General features: G+C 43.6%; 1 protein-coding gene across 2 annotated transcripts in view; it reads right to left on the bottom strand.

Moving 5' to 3' along the window:
* Positions 1 to 1,589: 1,589 nt before the first annotated feature.
* LOC141085535 (oxysterols receptor LXR-beta-like) overlaps positions 1,590 to 10,653 on the bottom strand; it is a 73,501-nt gene continuing 64,437 nt past the window's right edge. For both annotated transcript variants that reach the window (XM_073570965.1, XM_073570966.1), the window contains exon 10: positions 1,590 to 5,608. In XM_073570965.1, the coding sequence (XP_073427066.1) occupies positions 5,462 to 5,608 (147 nt within the window). In that variant the 3' untranslated portion in view covers positions 1,590 to 5,461. The remainder of the gene's footprint in view (positions 5,609 to 10,653) is intronic.

Raw genomic sequence — 10,653 nt, 5'->3', positions numbered from 1 at the left:
ACTGCGTCTACGGCCTTCAACGTTGGCCATTTCTTGGTGCTTCAAAAAAATACCCGAACGACACCTTAAAACCCCAGTCAGGTTTGAAATTTTTGCCTGGGAGAGATCTTGCTGACGCAGTATAACTACCTTGTGTCTTGTTGCTGTTCTCAGTCATGCCATGGTGTATGGCCTGTGACAGGAAACTGTCTTCCACAACCTCACCTTTGTGACAGAATTTGTCTGTTCAAGTTTTAAGCCTCCTACACAGCTGTTTCTGTTGATTACCATCTTCATATGTAGATTTAGACAAAGTAACCATTATCATTCTGTTTGGTATAATTAGTTGCTCTTATGAAGACCGCCTGTGGTTGGCATTTATAGGTATGTGCACACAGTATTTCAGGAGGGCACACCTGTCGTGTTTTTCAAGATGACGACTCTTCAGGAAATTCCAGGGACTTTTTTTTTTTCCGGGAGAGTCATTACCAGAGCGCTTTTTGAATTTTTTTTTTTTTTTGGCCACTGGCAGTTTTTTTTAATCATTTTTCAACTGCATTGAACAATTAAAAGAAAAAAAACAAACACTTTTTTACGTAGAAATGCACATTAATTTTTTGAAGGTTATCAGAGTGGAATTTGCCTGAAAAAGACAATTGTGTGCAAATACCAATAGGAGACGGTGATTTTGTTAATGCAGCATACAGTACACCTGCAGGCTCAAGACCACTAGACATCACAAAAAAGTAAAAAAAAGCTAAACTAAAAAGTAAATAAAACTTAATCATGTTTAGCATCTCCACGTGCAAATTAACCTCGAAAAAAAAACTATAATTAAAATAGTGTTTTTTTCCAGTCACAACTGTGCAAAAAAAAAAAAAAAAAGCAATAAAAAGTTATCAGTCATATCTACCCCAAAATAGTATCAATAAAAATGTCAACTCGTCATGCAAAGCATAGAAGCCCTAATACAGCTCCATCGACTGAAAAATGAAAACTATACAAGTCTTGTAAATTAATGACAATTTTTTTTTCAGCACATAGAATAAGAAAATAGACAGTTTGGCATCTCTTACCTTACAGATGTGGAGAAATATGTTTACTAGTATTTTTTACTAAACAATGAATGCTGTAAAAACAAACTCCCAAAAACTGAAAATGCGTTTGTTTTTTAAAGCAAGTTTCACCGCAGTTAGGTTTTTTTCCCTCCTTTTTCAATACATTGAATGGTAAACTGGAAGGTGCTGGGTAAAAGTACCACTTGTCCTGCAAAAAACATATTATAATAATAAAGGTGTAATGCTTTATTGCCCCTGCAGGAGTGCTGCAGGGCAATGGAACACTTACTGTCAGTTCCATCTGGTCACCGACAGACCTAGGTGTCGGACAGTGCCATATCCCGTTTAGTGGCCACTCCCGGTACTGCAGCTCAACTACCATTCCAATGAATTTCTGTGACTGTGCAGAAGTGGACATTTCTAAAATAGATTTCCTAGCTGCCTAAAAACACAATTTATAAGAATACACTCTAAGAAAAAGGGATTGTCCAGAGCATACAACCCCTTTAAGAAGCATGAAAACTTTGCTGGCATCAAAGCAAGGAAACGTAATATATTTCAACATGGTTTATTTTGAACAGTCCATTTAAGAGGGGAAACCACCAATGTCTCATGTTCTCCGACGTAAAGCAAAAATTATGTTAAAAAGCCGATAAAAGGGTCAATCTGGTATTCTGAGCGTATCAGGAACCTGTATCCAATTCCTTACGTGTCGGAAGTAAGCATCACTAAATTCTTTCTGTATGGATAGATCAGATAGATGCTATCACAATGGAATAGCGCCACCCTTCAGAAAACAAATAAGAAAAAAAAAAAAGATCAAATGAGAATTAGAATGATTAAAAGTGACATGTAATAAGTCACCAGTAATGGCGCTTCCTTCTAATGTTAATTTGGATGTCATCATGGTGTATTTCTAGAAGAAAAAAAAAACTAAACTAAATATATCAGGCTTCCCACAGGGGCCGGTCGTAGAGGGCCAAAAAATAAAAGCATTTTAGCACAGGCATTACAACAATAACCTGACCTCCCCCAATTGAGACAAACTTGCTTCTCCAAAAAGGACATTGCAGGCGTAATAGAGACACTAAAAAGCATTTCTGCAGTTTTAAAGTGGTTATTCCCATCTTCATAGATGGATATTATCGGATAGTGTGTAAAAAAAAAAAAAACAAGCACTTTTGCAATTTACCGCTTATCAAAATTTGCAGCCGTTCTTGAGATACTATCAATTTTATTTTGGTAACAGCACGTTGCCTAGGAGACAGGCTCAGACAGACTTGGTCGGTCTCCAAGGCAACGTGCTGTAAACAAAAGAAAAAAAGTGTTAATATCTCAAGAACGAATGAAAATTTTAAGAAGCAGTAAATTGCAAACTTGCTTGCAATGCTAATTTACGAAGATGAGAAAAATCCCTTTAACACTTGGAAAGAACCTTGATTTTTCTTAGTAATAAATAAAATATGATGAAGGTGGTCCTGGGAAGCACAGTGGGATTTTAGGACAGTTTGTACAGCAGTAACCAGATACTGTATGTGAGCAGGCATGTATTACGGTAACACCAAATCACACATTGCAGTTTTCAAGGCTTTTCTCCTTTAAATATTGCAGCATTTGTATCCCTGGAGGTTTTTGCATATTTTGCTTCAATGGTGAACCAACGTTAATAATGAAAAAATGAAATGTGGACATCCACGAGGGATGGGACTGAAGATCATAATATACATACAAATATATAATGGCTATCTCTGTAAAGTCAGCGTAGATATTTTGGAAAGTCCTTAGGGGCTATTTGTCCTTAAACCAATAAAATCCCTTTTTAATTTACAAACAGGTATTCCCATCTCCAAGATCCTATCCTAATCTGTAGGAAGGGCAATGAATGATAATATTTACAAATATCTCCAATTAAAAAGGTAACATAGTTCTTCTGATTAGCCATGTCACTTACCCCATGTGCAGGGCATTGCAGTAGATTAGGTATCCATCATTACGACCACTAACAACTAGCTGTCACTATGTGTGTGGTTGTAACAATGCCTACCTTAGCTACTTCAATGCCCTGCACATGGGTAAACTATGTGTGTGGTCGTAACCATGACTACCTAATCTACTGCAATGCCCTGCACATGGGGTAAGCGATATAGCTAACCAGAAGAACTATACATTTCTAATTTGAGGTATTTGCTAATATTACGGTATTATTACACCTACTACATATTAGATAGGGAATACCCCTATAAGTACAAACATTTATTTCTCAAAAAATATAAATTTAGCTCCATTGTTTTCTTAAAACGTTGCATTCTATCAGTCCTCTGTCATTCCTCTGGGAAACATGTGCAGTTAACACGGGGTGTCCATACACAGTCCAATATGGTCCAGTCACAGACTGTGTCGGGACGCACCCTACTGACCAAGTTATCAATTTTTCCACTCATTTCCAGGAGGAATAACAGAGGAATGTCAATAAAAAGTGAAAAAAATAAAATGCTCCAGCCTTGTAATTTAATGAGGGAATGAGAGCAAGTAATAATCAGACTTGTCAGTAGTAATGACAGGTGCTATACCCTTGTGCTGTTACTTAAAGGGATGGCATCTGATCACATCTGAATAACAGGAAACCTTTTGCGTTACAGTAGTGCTTTCATAAAATAATACATTTTTTGATTCACATGGCAGATGGGATGATTTTCTGTAGATGACGGGGCGACGTTTCTTCCAGGGATAATTAGTCTTCCTGGAATTCGATGCCCATCATACTCTGTGGCCGTCTATGGGTCATTTCACCCAACAAGGTAATTAATAAGACATAATTAAGCCTACTTATGGTGAAGGCTCAATCCAAAGCTGTATCAGCCAGGAAAATTAATATTAATTTTTAAGGGCGCTGGCTTCTAATATAAGCAGCAGAATATATACAGAAGACACTAATGTTAGCATTTCAATGTCTGTGGGTAAAGGACAAGCTATTGTATTGCGACTGGTTACATCAAGCCCCCATCTTCTAGGTGCTAAAACTCAAGTCTGATTGTCGAAATGTAGTGGATAAAAAATCTGCTGCTTTAAATGGGTGTGATCCTCTTCACGAGCATGCTGTTCCCTTGCCTCCTGCTTGCAGGAGGAGCGATGTGCTTCTGAAGATTGCACGGTCTCTCTTCCTTGAGAGGAAGAGAGGCAAAAAAAGCGCTTGCAAAATCTATAAGCAAAGAGCTTGTAAGCGCTGCACTTCTTGCCTCGGAAACCAGCTACACAGGAGGCCAGTAATGTAGGCCAGGATGTGCTCCTGAAAGTTGATAGTTCAGACCAGCGGTATGGTCTGAACTGTCCGGTCTCTGCCTTGTTGCAAGCAGAGGTGGAGCAGCACTTACAAGTTCTATAGCAAAGAGCTTGTAAGCGCTGCACTTCTTGCATTGGAAACCAGCTATTGAGGTGGCCTGAAACTTAGGCCAGGACCTATAAAAATACTTATTTTTAATAAGAGGAAATTGCAAAGTTGCTTGTTTTTAACAAGTGCAGAGAGGAACATGCCATTACATGTTCTTTTTTTCTGGGCTATAGCAGTGGGCACATTTTTTTTCCCATTGCATCAAAGTAATAGTCCAAACTATAATAAACCCAACTCTGATCCAGCTTAAGTGCCCAAAAAAGAAATATATTAAAAAAAAATTTTTGAAGTGCAAACTAAGATGGCGAAAAAGTCCATGTAAGTGCAATATCTGATGAAGGGAAGGCTTAAGTAGTTTCTAGCTGGTGGACGATAATTATGCATGGGGGGATATCCCGTTCCACGAAGCTTCGCAAAAACCGAGCATAGTGATACCTGATTCACTACCATGATAGCACTAAGGAGGCTGCGGACCTCATAGCACAACGTTTCGCCGCCTCTGGTATAAGAAAATACTACGTTCCACAACAGCAGGATTACTGCGAAGTCCAGTGGCTCAGTCACTGCTTCACAAGACTAAAACTAAAAGTATCTCTGTACATTTACACCTAAGCACAAGACTGACTGGGAAGAGTCTGAGAGTCTTGCAGGGGAGTTACTTTATAAAAGTTATCATCCCGGGGGGAGAGAAAAGGAGTTAAAAAACCCCATTTCTAACTTTGTCACCAATCTAAGGTTTACCTAAACCAAACCAGCCCCAGGTAAGACAAGAATGGTAGAAGCCCCAAAAAAAAGAGACGCATCCATTCCTACTGATACGGCCAGCTATAAATAAAGCTGTTTATAGTCCAGTCAGTCCCAAGACATTCAGGTCAAGAAAACCTCCGTAAGGTTATTTGAAAAGTTTCTGTCGGGACATCAGAAAGGTCTCTGATGCAGGTCTGGCATTCAGGTCCATATGCAGTGCCTGTATCATCCATTGATCAGCGCAGTAAGGAGGTTCTCCGACCTCTGGGATGCACTTGTCCTTTAACCCCTACTCGTGAACGTCCCAGATCTCAGAAAGTAGAGGCGGCAGTTTCTTGTCCTGAAGTCGGAGGGCAAACACCTGCTCTGAGTGCACGCTGCTGAGGGTGCGGAGGCTGACCAGCTTCATCAACATGCGGGGAAACATCAGGTGATCCTGGGGTAGTAGAGTAAAAGATAAAGATCAGATTAATAAATATTATAGGAAAATATGTAAGAAAAACCCCTGATGCAGCTTGAGGTGAAACGCATCAGGTGTGTTTTCTTTTGATAGTCAACATGTACTCCATGCCACTGTGCGAGGCGAACCTCCATGTGAAGTCTATGTCTGACTTTTGTATGTCTATATTTAGGTTTTTAATTATGTTATCCAATAAAGGATAAATTGTTTGATTGAGCCTTGCATATTTCTACATACCCTTACTGAACGGTCAGAGTAAAGTAAACACACTGTATGCCTAAAGAAGCACTCGGAGAACATCTTTTACCTTTTCCTCTAAATTCATGCACTCATAAAAGGCTCATTATCCCCTTTAACTCCCGCGTGAGTTTTCATTTTTGTGCTTTCATTCTTTTTCTTCTTGAGTCATAAGTTTTATATATTATCCAGTCAAAATAGCTATAGAGGCTTTTTTTTTTTGCAGGACGAGCTGTAGTTTTGACTAAGCTCATTCATTTTAACAAAATAATGTACTGAAAAACATGGGGGAAAAAAATTCAAGTGGGATGAAAAGGTGAAAAAAAAAAAATGCAGTATTGCATTTTAGCAGGGGTGGGGTTGTTTTCAAGGCATTCGTCAGGAGACAAAAATGACCTGGCAGCATGATTCTTTAGGTCAGTCCGATTACGACTATAGCAAATTTGCATATATTTGGTTTTATTTAAGCAGTGATTTTTTTTTTTTTAAATAAATATCGGAAAAAAATTCCTTTTTTTTCCCAGACTTGTAACGAAGATCACAAGAAAAAGATTTTACATGGTAGGCACCAAAAAGCTTCTTTGTATTTAGATCGAACAGATGATTTGCAGGTTATTTTTGTGCGAGGTGAGGTAATTGTTTTATTGATAGTATTTTGAGGTAGGTATACTCTTTTGATCGCTTCTTATTGTATGTGTGTATATATATTTGCTTTTTAAAAGGGGTTTTCCCACGAACGAAAGTTCATTTTAAAAATTGTCTGTCTGTCCGTGTACAGAACATACTACAGCTCCTGGGCATGGGAGGAAGCAAAAGACAATACTGACATTACAGCAGGAGCTAGCAGATGATACATTTTGTGAGGTAAAATATTGTTTAAAGACAGTTAGTGAAATATTTTACCTCACAAAATGAATCCACTGTGATCCCCTGCTGTAATGTCAGTATTGTATTTTGCTTCCTCCCCTGCCCAGGAGATGTGGTATGCTCCGTACACAGTCAGACACAGACAATTTTTTAAATTAATTTTTGTTTGTCCGAGCCAATCATTGGGGGACACAAACCGTGGGTGTTATGCTGCTTGCCACTAGGAGGACACTAAGTGAACACCGAAAAAAAGTTAACTCCTCCCCTGCAGTATACACCCTCTTGCTGGCTGGGAATTCCCCAGTTCGGTGAAAATGCAGTAGGAGCATTAAACAAATATCAATAACCATAACTCTGTCAAAAAAAACTAGGAATGCTACAGTGAGCCAATAGGCTAATCAGGGTCGGTGGTGTGTCCCCCAATGATTGGCTCGGAGAAAATGATTTTACGGTGAGTACACAAAAAACCCTATTTCTCCTACGCCTCATTGGGGGACACAAACCGTGGGACATCCTAAAGCAGTCCCTGGGTGGGGAGCATACAACTGCTAATACCCCATGTACCACTGACTCAACACTGTGGTACTGCCGATTGCAGGATGCATCTACCAGAGCAGCATCCGCAGAGGCCTGAGAATGAATTCAGTAAATGTTTTTTAAAGGTATGCAGACTGGACCAAGTCACAGCCTTGCAGACCTGTTCTGCCATCGCCTGGTGCCGAATGGCCCAAGAGGCGCCCACTGATCGGGTAGAATGCGCCTTAATCCCTGCTGGGACTGGTGTGTCCCAGACACGATAGGATTCCTGAATAGGCAAAACAAATACACCTGGCTAGTGTGGCTTTTGAAGCGGCTAGACCATTCCTATGTCCCTCTGGAAATACGAATAGGGCATCTGACTTGCGGAAGGGAGCCATCTAAGAGCCGTAACCACATCCAGGGTGTGGAGAGCCTTCTCAATGCGATGGATTGGAGCAGGACAAAAGGAAGGCAAAACAATTTCCTCATTGAGATGAAAAGGAACACACGACTTTGGGCAGAAAAGACGGAGATGTCCTAAGACTGCCTTGTCCTGATGAGAATTCCGGACCGGAGGACGGCAGGACAGGGCCGCCAATTCAGAGGTTCGTCTGATTGACGTAACTGCCACTAGAAAGACCACCGTCCAAGAGAGAACAGTTAGTGGTACAACCTGCAGTAGTACTAAAGGGGCGTTCTGTAAGGCGCCGAGAACCAAGTTAAGGTCCCATGATTCCAACGGCCTTCTATAGGGAGGCGCCACATGGGAAACTCCGTGGATGAACGTCTTCACCTGAAGTTTGCTGGCAATTTTTCGTTGGAAGAGAACTGACAAGGCTGAAATTTGGCCCTTTAGCGAGCTAAGCGCGAGGCCTGACCTTAATCCGGATCGAAGCAATTCCAATATGGAAGGAATGGAAAACACCAGAGGGGATCGATTATGGTCCTTGCGCCACGAGAAGGTTTTCTAAGTGCGGTGGTAAATGCACATGGACACGGGCTTACTAGCATTAATCATGGTGGAGATCAAGTCGTGAGAAAAACCAGCCTGTCCTAAAAACCAGGATGCAACGGCTAAGCCGTCAAAGACAGGGCCTCAGAGTTCTGGTGGTAAATTGGGCTGAGAGAGAGTAGATCCATGCGATCTGGAAGTAGTCAGGGAACGTTGGTGACCAGTTGTACTAGTTCTGCGAACCATGCTTGGTGCGGCCAATCTGGCGCGACCAGGATCACTGGTACTCCTTCTGCTCTGATTTTCTTGATGACCCTCGGGAACAAGGGAAGAGGGGGAAAAATGTACGGAAGCCGGAACTGGTTCCACTGCAGAACTAGGGCGTTCGCTCCAACGGCGCATGGATCGGGCAATGAATCGAGGAACCTTGTTGTTTAGTCTTGAGGCCATGAGATCCACATCTGGAGTCCCCCAGCGATGGCAAATCTGCTGAATGATTTCCAGATGAAGAGACCACTCTCCTGAGGCAAGACCTTGGCGACTGAGAAAATCAGCTGCCCAATTCTCTACGCCCGGGATGTGGATCGCTGAGATGGGCGAATGGTTGGTCTCGGCCCAATGGAGGATGCGACTCATTTGTGCATGGCCATCCTGCTCCGAGTATTCCCCTGGGGTGACCTGCGAAAAGATGAAGAAAGCTCAGTAGGGCTAAACTGGTCGCTCGTATCTCCAAGATGTTGATGGGGAAACGTGATTCCCGAATTGACCAACAACCGTGTGCCGTGTGGTGACGAAAAAACCACACCCCAGCCCAGAAGACTTGCGACGGTGGTCACCACCGACCGTCGTACTGGGAGAAAAGACTCATTAGATCTGGAGCAAAGGGGTATCTAGCCTGGATAGGCTTTTGCCCTGTGAACCGTTTATGTGGCCAGTCCCTATGTTTCTGGACAATGTCCTTAAGCTCCGGGTGGCTGGCAAATACCCTGCATCCACGTTTGGTCTTCTTAAAGGAGATAACGTGTTCTGGAGCGGAAATATTTTCCTTGTCCAGCATCAGAATCTTGTTGACTGAGAAGAGAATCAAGCGACTCTTGGTCATTTGGGGGAATCTGAGGGACTGACGTGTCAGACTCAAATTCAGAGTCATGTTCGCTGCGAACATTAGGAGAGGGGGAGCGAGAGACAGAACTCGCCGATGCTGAAGCGCAAGCATGACTAGGGGACGCGTCATGGGTCCTTTTTCTAGAGACCTGACCATCCCTTGAACGAGTACGGCCCCTGCTGGTGGACGGTTCCCGGCCGTCACCAGAGCCCTGCTCGGGCGGTAAAGACGTGTTCTGACTTAAAGAGGATTACCAGAGGGAGTCTATAGCCTTGGTCAGTGATTCCACAGACCGTGACAGGGACGCAGCCCACTCAGAGGGACTAAACGCAGGGAGACCAGTCGCAGCGGCGGCAGGTGGCGTTTGAGCATGAGCCGGGTTGCAATCCATGCAAAACGGATTAGTCTGGGCACAGGGTAAGGCAGCCTTGCAAGTGGTACAAGCAGTAAAGAACGCAGTGTGCTTCTTGGTAGCCCTTTTAGCTTCCTTAGATTGAGACATAGCGCCCCTGAAAGGGTTAAAGGCGGAGCCTGGGCTGCAGCTGCAGGGAATTTCCAGAGAAGGGGTTAAGCTTTAATCTGAGGGCAGATGCAGCTTACCCACGGTCCTGATGCTGTGTCCCCAGAAGGAATAGCGGTGGCCCTGTAGTGTCACCAGGTGCTGTCCGTTAGTGTGCGCGCCTCGCAGCAGTCCCAGATCAGGCAGAGGTAAAAGACATGGCCCCCAAGACTAGCAGTGCGCCTTTCGCACAGAGCGAGAAGCGCCAAAGACTTGGTGACGGCGCTAACGGTGGGCGGCGCTATGCAAATTGTGGCCTAGTAGGCGTAAAAGCCGGGGACTAAATCTCTGGGCCTACCCGCGGTGAGCTCCGGGTAGGTGGGGGGACACGACGGGGAGCCAGTGTGCCGACGCTAAGTCAGCGCTTCTCCCGGGGACCAGTACCCGACCCCATACCTCCACTCCAGTGCTCAGGCAGGCCACGCTGTCCGGGGCCTTCCAGCTGCAGGTATCTCATCCTCCCAGGCGATGCAGCAGAGCTGGAGGAGTTCTTAAAGGGGTATTGCTCACTCGATCCTCCCTATGGGCAGGGGGATAGAGCGCTCTGGGGCTGATTCAGGGCATCCAAAGAGAGCTTCTGAAATCTTCTCCGTCCGTGCGCTCGCCCTCGTATCCGTGTGGGGAGACTGGGACCGTAAAGGAACAGTCGCCCAGAAGAATCAGGTATGCCCCGTCGTCGCAGGAAAGTTTACGGGGAGATATACTCCGCATGCTCGCCTGTTGTTGGTTTGGGGGAAAGCGGGCCGTTGAAAGGAACCGTTGCCCACTTCACTCCGTTTATT

This window comes from Dendrobates tinctorius, unplaced genomic scaffold (genome assembly GCF_039654945.1).
Source record: "Dendrobates tinctorius isolate UK_male_01 unplaced genomic scaffold, ASM3965494v1 ptg000028l, whole genome shotgun sequence".
Taxonomy (NCBI): domain Eukaryota; kingdom Metazoa; phylum Chordata; class Amphibia; order Anura; family Dendrobatidae; genus Dendrobates; species Dendrobates tinctorius.
Note: the sequence above shows the minus strand (reverse complement) of the source record. Positions and strands in the feature narration are given on the sequence as shown.